General features: G+C 35.8%; 1 protein-coding gene across 2 annotated transcripts; it reads left to right on the top strand.

The window, feature by feature from the left end:
* The first annotated feature begins 8,452 nt into the window (after positions 1 to 8,452).
* Positions 8,453 to 18,428, top strand: LOC136226641 (pentatricopeptide repeat-containing protein At1g10910, chloroplastic). 2 transcript variants are annotated; one of them, XM_066015249.1, is made up of 10 exons: positions 8,453 to 8,845; positions 9,512 to 9,596; positions 10,254 to 10,517; positions 12,189 to 12,491; positions 13,332 to 13,436; positions 13,831 to 13,930; positions 14,413 to 14,732; positions 15,835 to 16,011; positions 16,537 to 16,665; positions 18,067 to 18,428. In XM_066015249.1, exons 1-10 carry the CDS (start codon positions 8,550 to 8,552, stop codon positions 18,280 to 18,282), a joined length of 1,995 nt encoding a protein of 664 aa, XP_065871321.1. In that variant the 5' UTR covers positions 8,453 to 8,549; the 3' UTR covers positions 18,283 to 18,428. The 2 variants fall into 2 exon arrangements, with proteins under 2 accessions (XP_065871321.1, XP_065871322.1); XM_066015250.1 differs by lacking the exon at positions 8,453 to 8,845 and having other exon boundaries at positions 9,551 to 9,617.
* The last annotated feature ends 1,120 nt before the right edge of the window (positions 18,429 to 19,548 follow it).

Raw genomic sequence — 19,548 nt, 5'->3', positions numbered from 1 at the left:
CTTTGTTCTTTTGCAGGTAGTTGCTAGGATGAAGCAGGGATTTCAAAGCAGTCGGATGCTTACAGCACAGCTCTGTAGTGGCTCTTATCTGACAGAGCTACCATTAACCCTGATATTTTATCAAAGAAAGTGATGGTGATGATCGTGATCGTGATATGGAGAGAAAGGAACAGTAGGTTGTGGAACAATACCAACAATACTGCTGTGGAAAGCGTTCGCTGAGGGAGACTTCAACTGGAAGAGTGGAAATTAGCAAATGCGAGAGGCTTGCTGGACTCGAATTTACAGATGAGGCTTGTTGATCATGCTGGTCGGAGTCAATGGCTCGAGAATTAGTCAGAAACGTAACTGCATCGTCCAGTAGCAGGCCCCAAGCTGAACCAATCAGAAGTAGCGAGGAACAGCAGCAGTGTCCGTCGATCGTGATGCAATAGCAGATCCCCAGCTTGACTCTTCTGCAGGAACAGTAGCACGTACAAACTTGCGGAATACAGTAGCAAATGGAACGGAATTGCTGCAGCGATGGCCTCACATCCCGGGGCAGCGACAATGCAACGATGAATCCAAGTGCAGATCTTGACGTTGGTACAGCAGGCCGACACAATCCAATGGCATGGGCACCGCCTGACTATCAACGAATAGAACTAATGACACAGCTCCCTTCAATTCCAAACTCTATACCAGGATCAGCAAATAGAAGCGCAATGGGTCGAAGAGTTGTACTAACGAACATAGATCATCGATGGAGGAGACCGCGTTGTGGTTTCTTTAAATGCAATGTAGACGAGGCCCTGTTATGGGAACCAGAAGCAGGTGGTACAGGGGCCGTTCTGCGTGACGAAACATGCATGTTCATGTGGTGCAACAACAAATTACGGACATGCAATTTTACATCGAGAATGATCGAAGCGCTAGCTGTTCTGATAGTTTGGTCTGGGCAAATTCACATTCATGGGAGAAAATATAGTTCGAAACGGACGCGGAAGTTGTGGTAAAGGCTATTAAGAGCCATATTTGTGATCTTTCTGAGTTCGGTTCTGTTATTGAAGACTGTAAGGTCTTACTTCAAAGCAATCATGAATTTTCAGTTTCTTATGTTCCTAGGTTATCGAGTGGAACTGCTCACTGCATTGCTAGGCATTCTCATTGCAATGCTAATTGTTTTCATTCTTATGTAAAGCCATTATGGCTAACATCGGTTATTAAACAGGATATGCAACCATATTCATTTTAATGAGGAGGCTTTAGTTTGTTTCAAAAAAAAAATATATAATAATAATAATCCATCAGTTTCGGTAGTAAATCATGGCCACTGAACTTTATCCATTTTAACATTGTGGCCACTGAATTTTAATTTTTTACGGTATGACCATTGAACTTTACACTTTATTATATCGGTGGCCACTGTAACCATTGACCAGCCTTTTTCAACCGTTGACTTCCCTTTTAACCGACTGTCTCTCTCCTTTCAATTTTCTAAAACCTAAAATTCTCATTTTATCCTTCATTTTTTTCTCTTTCTCTTTCTTTGTGAGCAAAGAAACATATCCATGGCTTCTCTATTCTCTCTTCATCTTGCTCTTTTAATCGGGCTCTTCTCAATTTTTCACGGTCTGCCTTCTGAACTTTTCTTACGGCAACTGGATCCTTAGCTTTCACTTCCTGTTTCTGTCTGTAAATAAGAAATTATAAAATCACATGAATATAAATCTAAGCACTGAAGAAATCCAAATTCGTATTCTCTAACCGTAAATGCGAAATTTTCGCCAAATCACAAAATCAGACAACTGCTAATCTCAGACAAACAAGTAAAACTATCAGCAAAAGAAAACTTGTTTTCAGGGATGGGATTGGAAGAAGGCAAAGAGTGGGAAGAAGCTAAATCAGCAGGTAAAGTTAAAGACTGAGAAAAATCGTCAATTGTCTCTCATTGATCCATTTTTTGAGATACATTGGAGAGGTGAGTTAGAGAGAGAAAAGAGAGTTAGAGAGAGATATACTAGTTTTAGAGAGATGAAGGAGAAGGAAGAGAAGGATAAAATAGATATTCTAGGTTTTAGAAAGAGGTAAGGAGAGAGAACGGGTAAAAAGAGAGAGTTAAAGGTAAAAAACGATGGTCAACGGTCACAGTGGCTACCGGTGTAAAAAAAATGTAAAATTTAATGACCATACCGTGAAGAATTGAAGTTCAGTTGTTACAATGTTAAAATGGGTTCAGTGGTCATGGGTGTAATTTACCCCTAAATTAGCTATTGGGAGAACTCGAAACTCAACTCCATTTATTTTACGAAAAACATTTTACTTTTAATGTTTTTATTAAATTTAAATATGTATTTAAATTAATTATATTTTAATGAAAATAAAATAAAACATAGTTTTTCTTTTTTTTTAAGCAAAAACATAGTTTTTTTTTGGTAGAAAAGGAAAAGAAAAACGAACAACAACAAACTACCCAGGAATTAGCCTAGGGAAGCTAACCGCAATTCTATCTTCTAAGAGAAGAGGAGAGATGAAACTAGGGGAAACAGGAAGGGTAGTAACGCCTAACGTCCCTTCATGGCCCGCCGCCGCCAAGCGATCAGCAACACGATTCTGCTCTCTAAAAATGTGTCTGAACTCTACGAACTCAAAGGAGGAGCAAAGCCTTTTAATAGCTTTGATGAGGTTGCGACTGTTAAGACCCATAGAATGATTCTCAGAAATCATTTTGATTGCTTCCAAATTATCAGACTCCACAGAGAGCCTCTTAACACCCAGCCTTTTAGCAAGATTGATTCCAGTAAGAATAGCCCAGAGCTCCACAAAAAAGGAAGAACCCAACCCTAAATTCTAGGAGAACCCAGAAAGCCAGGCGCCCCCTGCATCTCTAAGCACACCTCCAGCCGCAATCTTACCGTTACTGAGGCAGGAACCATCAGTATTCAGCTTCACAACCCCCTCTCTTGGCCTGCTCCATCCCACGAGATGGACATCACAACACTGAGAGGCTCTGGCAAGGGACTCTTCTTTGAAACTATCGATAATAGAGAAAAGTTTTTTCGAGAAGAAATTAGCTAAGTTTGTCATAAAAACAGTTTTATCTCCAAAAATCTCCTCGTTTCTCCATTTCCAAACTTGGTGACAGATAATAGCAAAGAAAATGTCACCATGCTCCATGTATGGAAGCAACTTTCCTCTAACACCATCAGAGAACCAGTCGACCTCAGAATGTGCCATGAAGGAAGAGAAAATATGGTGTGGGAGAATTTTCCTCCAAACCTCTTTACTATTAGAGCAATCTCTAAGAGCATGGCACAAAGTCTCAACATGGCCTTTGCATCTACTGCAAGCTCCAGAATCAGCCAAGTGAGCAAAAACATAGTTTCATACGGTATAAATGGTATAAATTGTTTGGTTTGAAGAAAATAAGAAGTAACTCTTTTTTTACTTTTTTATTTGGGTTTAAACATAATTAGACCCTAATCTATACAGTAATTTTTAATAACTTTTTCTTAATGATAAATAGCAGCATTGCATTTAGCTAAAAGGTAACAACAATAAAAATAAACAGCATTCCGAATACTGACAAACAATAGTCCTCCATAAGAATAGTAGGTAGCATAAAACTGCAAGTAGAAAAGAAGTAACACAAAAAAAACGCATCAAGTACATGATTTTCAGTTATGACTTTTGAAAAGCACTATTTTGCTGAATGTCGATAACTACCTTCGCAGATTTAAAACAAACATTTATGAAGCCATAATCTATGGTCAATGAGATACCCTCAATCACTTTTTGTAACTCATCTTCTCAAAATCACGAATAAGGGCCAATTAGGATGTCAAACAAAGCAAGGATCAAACCATTATAGACTATTTCAACGATCCTAATTATGCAATTAGAACCATGCCTCCCCCCTCCACACACACAAAATAATAATTACAATTTAGCTTGATAACACCATACAGAGTAGTATCCTTGAATAACAAAGGACAATCATCTATAAGAATAATAAGTAAAGAAAAACTACAAGAAGAAAATAGGTAGCACATAAAAAACATCAATGAATTTTAGTTAAGACTCTTAAAAAGCACTATCTTGCAGAATGTCGATGACCACATTCGCACTAGATTCAAAAGAAACATTTATGAAGCCATAATCTTTTATCAATGAGATACCTTCAATAACTGCTCGTAACTCAGCTTCTCAAACTCACGAACAATGGCCAATTGGGATAACACTCGAAATAAGGATCAAACCATCACAATCTCTTTCGATGATCCTAACTATGCAATTAGAACCATGTTCTAAAAAAATCACAACTTAGCTTAATAAAAACCATAGGGAGCAGCATCCTGGACTAACAAAGGACAATCCTCCATAAGAACAATAGGTCATGAAAAACTACAAGTAGAAAAGAGGTAGCACATAAAAGAACGCATCAAGTACATGAATTTCAGTTAAGACTATTGAAAAGCACTATTTTGTAGAATGTCGATAACCACCTTCGCACCAGAATCAAAACAAACATTTACGAAGCTATAATCTTTTGTCAAGGAGATACCCTCAATAACTTCTTGTAAGTCAACTTCTCAAACTCGCGAACAAAGGCCAATTGGGTGACAATCGAAGCAAGGTTCAAACCATTGCAATCTCTTTCAATGATCATATCTATACAACTAGAACCATGTTCCAAAAAAACATCACAATTTAGCTTAATAACACCATATGGAGCAACATCACGGACTCCCAAAGGATAGTCCTCCCTAAGAATAATAGGTAAAGAAAAACTACAAGCAGAAAGGAGGTAGCAAATAAAAAACACATCAAGTACATGAATTTCAGTTAAAACTCTTGGAAAGCACTATTTTGTTGAATGTCGATGACCACCTTCGCACCAGATTCAAAACAAACATTTATGAAGCCACAATTTTGGTCAATGAGATACCCTCAATAACTTCTTGTAACTCAGCTTCTCAAACTCACGAAAAAAGGCCAATTAGGATGTCAAACAAAGCAAGGATCAAACCATCAAATTCTTTTTCAACGATTCTAATTATGCAATTAGAACCATGTTCCCCCAAAAAACCTCACAATTTAGCTTGATAACACCATACGGAGTAGCATCATAGACTGGCAAAGGAAAGTCCTCCATAAGAATAATAGGTAAAGGAAAACTACAAATAGAAAAGAGGTAGCACATAAAAAATGCATCAAGTACATGAACTTTAGTTAAGACTAAAAAGCACTATTTTGTAGAATGTCGATGACCACCTTCACACTAGATTCAAAAGAAACAATTATGAAGCCATAATCTTTTGTCAATGAGATACCTTCAATAAATGCTCGTAACTTAGCTTCTCAAACTCATGAACAAGGGCCAATTGGGATGACACTCGAAGCAAGGATCAAACCATCATAGTCTTTTTAATGATCCTAACTATGCAATTAGAACCATATTCTAAAAAAAACATCACAATTTAGCTTAATAAAAACCATATGAAGCACCATCCTGGACTAATAAAGGAAAATCCTCCATAAGAACAATAGGTAAAGAAAAACTACAAGCAGAAAAGAGGTAGCACATAAAAAAAATGCATCAAGTACATGAATTTCAGTTAAGACTATTGAAAAACACTATTTTGCAAAAATGTCGATGGCCACATTCGCACCAGATTCAAAACAAACATTTACGAAGCCATAATCTTTTGTCAAGGAGATACCCTTAATAACTGCTTGTAACTCAGCTTCTCAAACTCACGAACAATGACCAATTGGGTGACAATCGAAGCAATGATCAAACCATCACAATCACTTTCAACGATCCTATCTATGCAACTAGAACCATGTTCCTAGAAAAAAATGTCACAATTTAGTTTAATAACACCATATGGAGCAACATCCCGGGCTCACAAAGGACAATCCTCCCTAAGAGTAATAGGTAAAGAAAAACTACAGGTAGAAAAGAGGTAGCACATAAAAAATGCATCAAGTACATGAATTTCAGTTAAGACTCTTGAAAAACACTATTTTGCTGAATGTTGATGACCACCTTCATGGACTGACAAAGGATAATCCTCCATGGACTTTGTGTTGGGGCTACCTAGAACTTAACGAGGTATGGATTCTATCTTTGTGGTTGTAGATCGGTTTTCAAAAATGGCTCACTTTATCGCATGTGTAAGACAAATGATGCTACGGCAATTGCTAAGTTGTTCTTTCGGGAGGTAGTGAAGTTGCATAGAGTTCCAAAGAGCATAGTGTCGGATAGAGACACGAAGTTTGTTAGCCATTTTAGTGTACCTTGTGGGGTATTCTTGGCACTACCTTGAAGTTTAGCATTACCGCTCACCCGCAAACAGATGGGCAAACAAAGGTGGTCAATCGGACCTTGGGCAACCTATTAAGGATTAAATGTTGGGACAAGCCCAAGATGTGGGATTATATGATTGCACAAGCCGAGTTTGCATACAATTCCACTGTGAGTTCCACTACGAGGAAGACACCTTTTGAGGTTGTGTACACGAAGACTCCCAACCACTCGCTTGATCTAGGAGACTCCCCGAAGGGCAAAAAGAAGAGTATATCGGCCCAACACCTAGCCAATGAATACCAGCAAATGCACCAAGAGGTGAAGTGGAGCATTGAAGAGAGGAATAACAAAGTAAAAGCTAAGGCGAATGAGCACCGAAGGGACATTCAATTTGAAGTAGGGGATGAGATCATGGTATATCTAAGCAAAGATAGGCTTGCAAGTGCCCCAAATAGCAAGCTCAAATTGAGGAGGTACGACCCGTACAAGGTTACCAAGAAAATGAGTGCCACATCTATCATTTCGCCCTCCCCAATTGGCTCGGGAAGATGTCAAACTCATTCAATGTGTGAGATTTAAGCTCATGGAAACCGGATGGACATCTTTAGACTACAAGGAACAAGTTGGGGTCCAACTCCTTTAAAGAAGGGGTGAATGATGCAGACTCCACCACTAAAAGTAACTGCCAATTTAACATCAACAATTACATAAACCTCAACCTCGACCAACAACAATTAAGACTTGGGATAAAAGCAAAAGACAGAAGCCATTAACCACTCTTCTCATTAATATTCAGAATGGAAGAATTGGGAGGGGGGAGGGGGTTCAGACTGAAACAAAGACCCAATTCAAAAACGTCACCCCTTCCTAAAATATCAATGAAGGAGAAGCCCACAAGAGAAATTGCCTCACTGCCGGCAAGAGGTAAAATGAAATTTCATACTATTAAAAGTTTTTTTTTTATATAAAAAAAAAATAGAAGTGTATATGTAGGTAATCTTTACTTTCTCTCTGTGCATGATGTATCCAAGAGCTCAACGCAAATACGAATCAACGAATGACTAAAAAAGTAAACTCTAGACCCAACAAAATATATTAATTTGATTTTGGTTTACCCGAAGTTTTATTTACTAAAATGGGATACCTAAAATAAAAATATCTTTAAATTAAGTATTGATTACAATCAAACTAAAAATATGAAACAATCAAATGAAAATTTTATTCTAACTATAAGAGAGATCCAATTGATGAATTGGAGGACCTAATTTACGATTTAGGTTATAACTAATTTGATTAAAATATAATTGGGAAAATTACATAGAAATTCATCTTTTAACAACTATTTACAATGATATCAAAACATAATTTACCTTTAATTCAAACTAGTAAAATCAGTACTTTTAATATATTTTAAAGATTCGAATTTATAAATTAGAAATCTAGAATATATTTTTTAGGATTTATGATTTATGAATTGGAGTCTAATTTTTTTAAACTATGATGTAAAATCATAATACATAGAGAATAGTGACATATTAAGAAGGCTTAATACATCATTTGCCTCCTGAACTTGTCCAAAAAGTTTGATTGGCCCCCTAAACTTTCAAAGTGTTCCGATAGCTCCCCGAACTTGCATAAAATGTTCAGTTAGCCCTCTGAACTTGTGTAAAATGTAATTAATTGATCACTCGGCCGTAAAAAAGTAAGTTAAATACGGAACATGTATTCCACGAGTCTTAAAAAAAGTAAAACGACCAAAATCGGAGTACACGATTCTAATATGAGAGAAGACAAGTTGTATAGTTGAGAAAGCAATAACTTCCTTTTTAATCTATATTTTAATTATGTAATAACATTCTAAGATGCGTGAAATACATCTTCCGCGTTTAACTTATTTTTTTACGACCGAGTGATCAATTGATTATATTTTACGCAAGTTTAAGGGGCTAACTGAATGTTTTATGCAAGTTCAAGGGGACAAATTATTTATTAAGCCTATTAAAAATTAAGTTTGGTGATGCAATGTAGTTGTAATTTTGTACTTACTATATTGATGTATTTGACCAATATAATTTGAGGACTTAGTTGGTTATCTGATTGGGCTTTAAGCCTCTTGTTTTTGATAGAGCTAGATTGAAAAAAATGATTTTCCGAACAATATTTTGGTACAAACAAAACTCAAGCATAGGCCATTGAAATAAATAAAACCACCTCTGAAGTTGTAGGATAGCTCTCGGTAAAGCTATAGAGAGCAAAAATGGAGTTATCAGTTACAGGGACTGCGTTTTACTATAATTTTACTTGCCCGAAACCCTTGTCTTTTCCCTCCATTCCTACTAGAACAAACAATAGTCATCGAATTTCTGCAGCTGCACCTACTACAGCAACTCCACTTCTCCAACAAATTCCGAATGAGCCTCCGCCTCTTCCATTGACCAAGTCCCCAAACTGTGAAGTTCCTGCACAAAGGCGTCACTCCAAGCCCTACTTGGCCAGACAAGCTGCCATTCTCGAGGTTCAAGATTCTCCTGATTGGCATTCCGCTCTTCAAAGGTTTTCTTTGCTTATTGTACCTTCACTTTTGGGGGAGTGATTTATTTGACTGATTGTTTTTATTAATTGTTAATATCTATCCACATGTACGATTTGCGTCAATTGAATCATGACATTATAGTTGAATTTGGAAATCTCGTATGTTTTAATAGATTAGATTGATGTTGTCAATGTGTATGGATTGGGTTTGATTGATAGTGGCAAATTACTACTACTGTCTGCTATGCAGATTTTGATTGTTATATGTTCTTTCATCTGAATTTTAAACAATAAATTTTTATTGTTTCCACTGGAGTAGACAGGCTTTCAGAAAGCATGTTCGTAATTTATGAAATAGGTATTTTGATTTTGGTAATTTACCATGGTTTTTGTAGTTACACATGTCAACCTGGCTTTGAGAAACTAAACTCTTATTGGACTTTTAGGAATTTTTTGCCTATCCAAAATGAGAACGAAAATGACTTACGGGAATTTCTGTTCATTAATTTTAAATTTTTGAGTCATTGGAGGCATGGAGGGATCTTGGCTACTCAAATTGGGTAGCCCTCCCACCAACCAGTGATATTCTATTAATCACTTGCTTCTTTAAGTACTATAGTTATCCAATTCAGCAGTTGATTCTTAGCTTTTTGTGACTGAAAATATATTTCCATTCTTCATTTACAGGTTAGGAGGGATACTGAAGGTGCAAGACTTGAATGTCATTTTAAGGAATTTTGGAAAGCAAAACAGATGGAAGGATCTTTCTCAGGTGCTATGACTTAAAAATGTGGTACTTCACTTTTACATGCAAATTGTTGTTTGTTTCTATTCACATGATATCTGGAGTTATCTGGTATTTTATGTGGCTGTGATTTGCATGTTTAATTAACCTTGATATGTTTAACACCTGCTGTGCTTGTTCTGTTTCTTCAGTTTGTCAACTTCAATAAACAGTATTCTTTATTTTCTTATCGGCTTTGCATGGAATAATTTTTCATAGTCTCCTACTTTTTAAATGCTGACATGTTGCTGGGAGTGTTTTAATTCACATATGTCTTTTTAATTGATGTTGACTTTGAACTCTATTTGTGTGTTTTTAAAGTGCATTCTTATAAATGTGATGTCCGGATGTTTTTGTCTTTGAAATTCAGTTTCAGATTAATCTTAAGATTTAACAATCATTTTAGCAATGCTAAATCATTTTCATTGTTATTGTAGTGGCCTTGCTATGTGATGGTATTTGTAAATAATTATGAATTTACTATTACACTCAAGTATTGGTGAAATTATTATTTTAATACCAAAAGTAATATTAAAATAAATGGATTGGGTCAGTTTCAGTAAGATCATATCTTCACATCGCAATTTCATTTATTTGAATAATTATCAAAATAATCATTTTGTCTTACTTTTGGAATTATCGCAGCTCTTTGATTGGATGCAACAGCATAGTAAAATAAGTGCCTCTTCCTATAGCAGTTACATAAAGTTCATGGGAAAAAGCCTCAATGCTAAAAAGGCACTAGAAATCTATAATGGCATCCCTGATGAATCAATCAAAAGTAATGTCTTCATATGTAATTCTCTTCTTAGTTGCTTGGTTCGGAGTGCCAAGTTTGATAACAGTGTTAAACTGTTTCATAAGATGAAACAGAATGGTCTAACGCCTGATGCTATTACATATAGTACGGTATGCCAAATTCACTTTTAGTACTTTATGGTTATTTATTTATTTATTTACTATTAAACACCATTTTTTTTTGCACGATTTTGATAATAACAACCAACTCATGTGGGACACCATCTGTATCAAAAATTGAAGTTCACTGCCACTTTTGTTTGGAGACTTATAGAAGAGCTGACTTTGGCTTGTCTGGAACATTATATTGGAAATACGTTCTGCAGTTTCTTAACTTATTAAGGCATCCATAGTTCAAGACGTTCCCTGCTTTGCGAGGGTTAATGAAGGGTTGCTTATTGAATTTGGCCCTAACTAGCCATTTGCAAAGAGCCATTTTCCTTCAACCCATGATTTGGCAACAAATTTATTATTGTGCCAAACTCACCCCCAAACAGACTTACCATATTCTTCTAGCAAAATTTTGAAGTTACGAAATGATTTAGAATTTAGATATCAGGTTAGACAAATCCTTGATTTATAAAAAATTACGGTCTGTCCAAAAACCATAGATTATAATTATTTTCACACAAATTGAAGACTTAGTTCATATAGCTAAAAGAGTGCATTTTTCCTGTATTACACCCATATTAATAGAAATGATCAATAACTAGGTTTATTGATCCAAGAAACATTAAATTAACATGCAATGATTATGGAATTTAATATTACGGAGTTGGCTAGAAGTAGGGTATAATTTGTCATTCTAACTAGCACAACTTAATATATTAGTTCATTTATTCATAACAATGCATGCTAAATAGAGGCATAATAGAGAACTAATGAATTGACTATATTCTTATAGAGGAATTGGTATATGTTTGGGACAGTGAAAAGCAAAGTAGGCTATTGTTTGGGGACAGACAGAGAGACAACCAAAGTGTTTCAGTAGTAATTTTATTTGATAAATTGATATAAAAAATGTGCCTCTAAATATATGTAGAAATTATGAAATTTTATATGTCAATTCATAATGCTATTGCTAGTGTTTCCAGTTTGGGATAAGTTTTTTTCTTTGTAACAACCTGACCCAATACCACGTAGATATTGTCCACTTTGGCCCAAGTCCTATTCCTAGGGTCTCCGACTTGAAAACACATTTATATGTATTGGAAACACATCTTACCCTAGTCACTCTCTCTCTCTCAATTTCCAATGTTGGATTCAGTTCAATTCTGTCCCATCGCCATCCTTTAGAGTGCTATTTGCTCAGGCCTTCCACCCAACGTCACTCCTCAGGATTGGGTCGTTATAGGCCTACACATCGTACATGGAGACCGACTTTGGTACCAATTGTAACTGTTTGACCCAATACCATGTTGATATTCTCCGCTTTGGCCTAAGTCCCATTCTTTAGGCTTCACGACTTTAAAACACGTCTACATATATTGGAAATGTACGTACTTATATAATTCAGTCACTCCTCCATTCCCAATGTGGGATCTAGTTCATTCCTGCTCCCATCACCATCCTTTAGGGCCGCTCCTTTCTCAGGCCTTCCACCCTGGCGCCAACCCCTCTGGATCGAGTCATTACACTTCTTTCATCAAGTTTAATTCTTACAAAAAGCTAAATGATTTGCTTGTTTCAGTTTCAGTTACACTTACACTTAGTTTACTAGGAAAATAAAAGAATTGTCTGCTTTCATTTCTCTTCATCACTGGTGTCTTCTGTGATCCTTAGCTGCTTACAGGTTGCATTAAACTCAATGATGGCTATTCTAAGGCATTGATCTTTGTACAAGAACTAAAGTACAACGGATTACAGATAGACAGTGTGATGTATGGGACACTTCTGGCAGTTTGTGCTTCAAATAACCGATGTGAAGAAGCACAGAATTATTTTGATCAGATGAAAAATGAAGGTCATTTGCCTAATCTCTATCATTATAGCTCTTTACTAAATGCTTACTCTTCCGATGGAAACTACAAGAAGGCTGAGGAGTTGGTGCAAGACTTGAAATTGTCAGGGTTAGTACCAAATAAGGTTTGTGTCATGTTTATCTTGCCACTATTTTAGCAATGATGTTCAGTTTAGCTTTTTGTGTTTATTCAGTGTGCAATGTATTAGGTCGATTCTGTATTTGTTGCTCCAAATATGGCAAGCTTATTCTGTGGACTGATAGGTGTCTGAATCTTAGGAAAATTTGTAGGAAAAAATTATGTGGCAAAGGAAAGGCCACATAGATCATAATCATTAGTTTACCAGTTTATACACTTTTCAATTGGATGCTCAGGAAATTTAAAATGACAATCATTTTTTGAAGAAAGAACAACCAACATTGCCATCTTCTTGATTCTCATTATTTGTCCTCTGCTTTGTTTCTATTCACCATTTTTGCATGCAATTCATCATTAGGTTATTCAACCTAGTCATACAATTTGTATAAACTTATCTAGTGGTGCAAAAATTGGTAGATGGATTATAAACATTATTTGTGATGGACACTAATGCTTTATGTGAAACAAGTATTGGAATATCTTTCCTCTATCATAGCTCTATTCTCATTGTTTTAAAAAAAAAAGTTACCTTTTAGCGGTCAGTAAAATTCTTGTTATCCTTTAGGTGTATATTTTCAACTTTCTATGTTGGTTTATACCATTAACAAATCACTCTCACGTCACAAGCTTTAACCTAGAAGCCAATTTGATGTGCTTAAAATTTCATTTGAAGCTTAAGTTATGTCTAGCTAATTCATAAGTCCAGTCATATTGAATTTGTGATTTTCTCTCATTTAACATACAATCATTGATTCACTTCTTTTTTTTTTTTTTTTTTTTTTGAGATCTTTGTTGATGTTCCTGAATTGAATTGAAATGATTCCAGGTAATATGGACAACTTTGTTAAAGGTTTATGTTAGAGGAGGCTTATTTGAAAAATCTAGAGAGCTACTAGTTAAACTGGACGCTTTGGGCTATGCAAAAGATGAGGTAAACCAAATTCAGAATATCATGTTTATATAAGTTTGCAGCTTCATTTTCACCCTCGTCATGGAAAGCTAGAAGAGTTGAAACAAATTTATAGTTAATGCTATCTTTTAGGAAGATTTATTATGTGGTATGCACGTATTTCTAGCGAATCTCTAACTGTCTAGTATTTGTATGACAAATTGATAATAGATTTATTGACTAAAAAATTGCCTAGCTTATGATGATTTGTCATTGTCAATGCAGCTTATTCATTCTATAAAAGTGAGAAATGAATTGTGCTTCTATGTTTATATGTACTGATCTAATATCAGTTTTTTTCCCCAATTAGCTACTCATATACTTATATTTCCCTTTTCTGTACTTCTGTAGTTAATTGTATGAAATTACTTTACAGATGCCCTACTGTTTATTGATGGATGGACTTTCAAAATCTGGGCATGTAAATGAAGCAAGATCAGTTTTCTATGAAATGAAGGAAAAAGACGTTAAATCTGGTATATCTCTTTAAGCCTTATAAACTTGATAGGATATTCCCGCTCCTATCTGTTATAATTCATGTACCATGTAGTATTTACTTCTCGAAATTGAATGCCAAGCTGAATATTATTTATTCGTCGTGAAATTAAGATATTATTGAAGTTGGTGTTCTGAATTATTTTGCTATGGGATCATGAAATATTTCTTCTTTTTTTCATTTTGCTTGCTCTTGTGATATTCCCTTGAGAGTTTGTAATACTACTTGTTGAAGTTTTGCTTCACATAGAATATAGGGTTGTGGTCAGTATTGTAACAATGTCAGGAAATTCCATGCAAGCATTATCTTCTGTTATGTGTATAACTCTTAATGTTGGTCTCTCACTTTATTCGATGACTTCTTTTACTTGCATAATGAGCTTTCTGACCTATTTTTTGATCTGTAAGCTATAATTTTCATGCTTTCTTTTAGCTATAAGATTAACCTTTTAGCCACTTGCAGATGGATATGCTCACAGTATCATGATTTCAGCATATTGCCGAGGAGGGCTTCTGGAAGAGGCAAAGCAACTGGCTAAGGATTTTGAGGCCAAATATGACAAATATGATGTGGTTATATTAAATACAATGCTATGTGCCTACTGCAGAGCAGGGGACATGGACAATGTGATGCATACAATGAAAAAAATGGATGAACTAGCAATTACTCCTAATTATAATACTTTCCATATCCTAATTAAATATTTCCGTAAGCAGAAATTATATCTGCTTGCTTATCGTACAATGGAGGACATGCATAGGAAAGGCCACAAGCCTGAAGAAGTATGTTTACTCTTTGAAAGCTTTGAAGAATCTTTCATTTATATTTGTTACCTTTCTTTTTTAGTACATTGGAAGTCCTTCATAGTATATTGTGTTTGTATTGTACTCATTATCATGGACATCCACAAGTTGCATCCGTCAATTACATCTTGCCCCATCTACATTTTGTATGTTTAAGATGTAACGCAAGAAACATCTTTTTATAGCTTCTGTGAAGACAAAGGAGGACCAACATTCTTCTTCACTAGGGGCCCTTGCAGGGCAACACATCAGAATTGTTTCTTCCACTCCTATTTGCATGAGCTTTGACTTGCTTGAAACGTGTTTCTTTTATCCCTTTCTTAGTGACTAGGAGAGAGACTTCAAACATGAGCACAGAGCTCCATGACGCAGAATTATTAATCAGTTTCATGAAGACTAAGAATAAGCTTTAGTTTTTTTTTTTTTTTTTTTTTTGCCTGGTCTTAATTGCATGAATAGTAATTGGCTTTTAGCACCTGAAAGCTGGAGTAGGATGATGTGGAAGTTTAGGGAAGCTTATTTAATAAGCTCCCTTTCAACAGTGTAAAGTACTAAACTTTTGCGACATTCACACGTGGATCAGCAGAATATTTTTGAACTTTCCAATTGATTCAAAAATTTCTTGTATGTCTACATTTGGCTTTGTCATGGAACCGTTTGAACCAAAAGCTTGCTGATAGTTAAGGCCCAATCATAGATCTTATATTAATCTCTGACACACCCCACACGCAAATGCCCCTTGGGCTTGCAGGGTTTACAACACAGGTCTATCCCACCATGTGGTGTTTAATGAGGTTGCCAGGACTTGAACCCTCGACCGTTTGGTCCAAGAGGCTCTGATACCATGTCATGGAACCGTTTGAACCAAAAGCTTAAGCTCATAGTTAAGCTCCAATCATAGATCTTATATTAATCTATGACAGGCTTCAAATACCTTGTAAAATTCAGAGGAATGCATCATTTTCGTATCTTTAATATTGGCCCATCTATTTAGATAATGGTTTGATCTTTTCATTTAGATTTTCAAATGTCAAAAACAAGGATTATGAGTTCAAAGCTTTTAACTTTATGTTTTTTTTAGGAACTTTGTTCCTCGTTGATCTTTCATCTTGGTAAAACCAAAGCCCACGCAGAAGCCTTTTCTGTTTATACTATATTGAAATATGGAAAGAGGACAATGTGCAAATCCCTGCATGAGAAGATTCTGCACATACTTATCGCTGGACGGCTTCTCAAGGATGCATATGTTGTAGTCAAGGTATGGTTTATTTTCTTGTGGTAAATGATAAAGATGGTTCTATACTGTGTCTGGACTCTGGAGGAAAAAGGATTTCAAATCTTATATCTGAAGCAATCAAGTCATCCAAAGAACTTTTACCAATGGAGGGATCCTATAGCTGTTGACAGTTATAATCCAGGCTGTATGATTGCTTTGATTTTGGGTATGTTGAGCTGACCAAAAATGTTCCTTTTCAGATTGGCGGTGTTTATGGCTGAAAGATGTGTTTGGTGTTCCTTGATTGTTTTTAGATTGTGATTTCTTTCCTTATGCTATTGCTACTTTCATTTGAATTTCGTAGGGCCTACTTTTTTCAGCATGATTTTTTGGACTTAATAATTAATACTGCCTAATCAGTTGTTCCAAATGGCACCATAAAAACTTGGTGTTTGTTTGCTTCTTCTTCCACATATTTTGTCCTTGTACTGTTGATTGTTCTTCTTTTGAGTATCTAATATATTGTTTCTCCTGAGTTTCATTGCTTACTTTAACTTTTCTTGTCAGGATAATGCTGATTCGATTTCTCAAGCTGCTATAAAGAAGTTTGCAAATGCATTCATGAAGCTGGGGAATATCAATTTGATAAATGATGTTATGAAAGCTATTCATGTTTCTGGGTACAAGATTGATCAGGTAAATGCTGATAGACTTGCATGAATCTGTTTCTGGTTAGTTATTTAAAAAAAAGAATGGCTTTTACTTAACCCCCTCCTTGTTTATAATTATTATGTTTTAATTCATGGGTAATATTATGGGGAACTCACGACACTAGTTAGTGAAGGTTGCAGGATGGCTGCAACTGTTTTAAAATGTAAACCACCCTGGTTCCAAATTATGCGATTTGGATGGATAATAGTTTTGATTTAAAGTCATCAGATCGTATAGCTCAAAAACGATTTGAATCTGCCTGACTCTTGATTTTTCCAGTCTTAATGAAGTCAGAAGAATGCCACACTGTCCATCTTGCAGATGCCTTTGATTGGATCCATGTTAAAATTAATTTTAGCAATTCTGCTATGTATTGGTGTTTGAATGTTAAGATAGTGTTATCAACTCTGCTATGTATGGTGCCAGGTGCCTTAATGCTGAGATTCTAGAATGCTTTGGCTTAATTGTAATATAATCTAAAGCATGATATACAAAATGGAATCACCACTGAAAAGGGAAAAAGCTATGAAACACATGTATACCTCGTGACACTACTAGGAAGGGAAAGAAATTAAGAAAAAGCAAAGAGATAAAAGAAAGCAAGAAGAAAGCATATCCTTATTTTTTTCTTGTATGAGCAGGTTTCTCTCCTATTTTCTTACACAGTGACTCCTTTTAGGCTAGAACGAATGAACTATGCACCCTTGGATGTACATACCTAAGTGAATTATTGATCTGCGTATGCATAAATTGCACAGGTTGAGTGATAGAAAACACTTAACAGAGAAGTATAAGAACAGAATCAAGAAGGAATGAACTTGAGATTATAGAAATACTGATTTATTTTAGGAATAGGCTACTGAACTGATGTACAGTGAGTGACAGCTAGGTATAACCCACTCTCACGGACATAGCCCCCTCAGTACAGACACACACTCTAACAAAGGACAACTAATACTAGCTTCACACTTGTCCCCATTTTTCCTTCCTCATCTTATAGACCCTTAATACTCTAGGCCCAATCCTGTGCCTATCATTCCCATCCACCTCCTCGCTAACACTGACAGACTAGATAAAGGTTTCTTAGTATTGGCAATTCCCTCAACTTAGGTTATAAAATCAATTTGGAATAATATGCAGCAAAATGACTGATTGGGGAAAACCTTTGCTTGTGATAGCATGAGTGCACCTGGAACAAGTAACTTGAGAGAACTAGTCTTTAATTGCTCAATAATTAGTTGCTATTACTATACTACATCAAGTCTCAAGGGTTGAACGTGGCATTTACCTCTGAATCTGCGTTCCTGTACCCCTTTGCATTCTTACCCTTAACTGCTACTTGGCTGTATTTTTACTTTTTCTGATTTTTTTTTTTTTTTTGCTCAGGAAGTATTTCAGATGGCTATCTCACGTTATATCGCAGAACCTGAAAAGAAGGACTTGCTTCTCCAATTGCTCCAGTGGATGTCTGGCCAAGGTTATTTTGTTGATTCTTCAACAAGAAACTTGATTCTTAAGAATTCTCACTTATATGGTCGCCAGCTTATCGCTGAGATCTTGTCCAGGCAACACCTAATGTCAAAAGCCCTGAAATCTTGCTAGATCTAGGCGAGTTTGAAACTTAAAAGACTTCCAGGTATTCAAATTTTTGGTGTTCATCCTGAGATAATTCTAGCAGTTGGAGCTCTTAGAACTGTATATATAACATATTTCAATCCCAATATTAGTTGAGGTTCCTTTATTTATTATTTTTTTGTTGATCTAGTTTGAGCTATCTTAACTTAATATTTAAGTCAGTGATCATCTAATATGATGACCTCAAATACTTAATATCACAGTGGAACTGGTGATCCTACCTATTTTGGGGTCCTTTTGAGGTTGCTGTTGCAGCTAGTTTCTCGAATCATCTGATACAGAGAGGGATTGGGAGAAAGAATGGTGTTGATTTTAACCCCAGATCAACAAAGAAAAGATGACCAAGCTTCACAAGCTTACAAGGGAAACCTCAAACTTCTGCGGCAAAGATACCTTAAGTTCTTCAATTTGATTGATGAAGTTCATAACAAAAGGAAAGAGGGGAGTTGAAACCCTAAAATAAAGCGTGTTACTACAATTACTAATAAAACCCTGACAAATTAAAAGAGGGACAAAGTTGGCACAAAGTAAGTAAATTGGGCATCTCCCCTGCAGGAAGGCTTGGTGTCATCGCACCATGCTATTTGGTGCTGCATTCTGCTTTCTGAAGCACTGGTGCAATCACACCAGTGCTTATGCACTGTGTCTTGCAGCTTCTCCGCTGCCGTGTTTGATCATCTTTGAATTGACCCTCTTTTGCTTCCTTGAGTTGTATCTCACCCCGCATGCAAACAGTTTTTTTATGAAGTAGTGGCCAAAAGCTGCTTTGAGGACTAGGATGGTGAAGTAGTGTACAAACAGTTTTTTTACCAAAGCATACTAATAAAAAAGGGGTTTAAATGCAACCAACAAACAGACCCAATTTTTTACTTAATATAATAGGCGATCTAACTATTTTTTTTTTTTATGAAGTGACATTTTATTGAAGTCTGGAAGTTACTACTGGTCAAACACTCCAACGCTATAATTGCATATGCCTGTGCATGAACTAGTATCTTTGTCATTTTGTATATGCTCTCAGGTGGTTCCACTTCTTTGTGTTGATAGTTTGTGCAATAAACCTCTTTAGAATCTTGATATCACTACCAACAACACAAGTACATACTTGGTAATAGTAACTTCATAAAAGATGCATATTGAAGAATTAGTGATATGAAGAGATCTCTCCATTGTCAATGTGGTTCATGACATTTTGATGTAGAGTTTGTCTTACACGATGTGCAGTTTACTGAT

The sequence above is a fragment of the Euphorbia lathyris genome, chromosome 4 (genome assembly GCF_963576675.1).
Source record: "Euphorbia lathyris chromosome 4, ddEupLath1.1, whole genome shotgun sequence".
Lineage (NCBI taxonomy): Eukaryota > Viridiplantae > Streptophyta > Magnoliopsida > Malpighiales > Euphorbiaceae > Euphorbia > Euphorbia lathyris.
The sequence above is the reverse complement of the archived record's forward strand: the minus strand, read 5'-3'. Positions and strand labels throughout refer to the sequence as shown.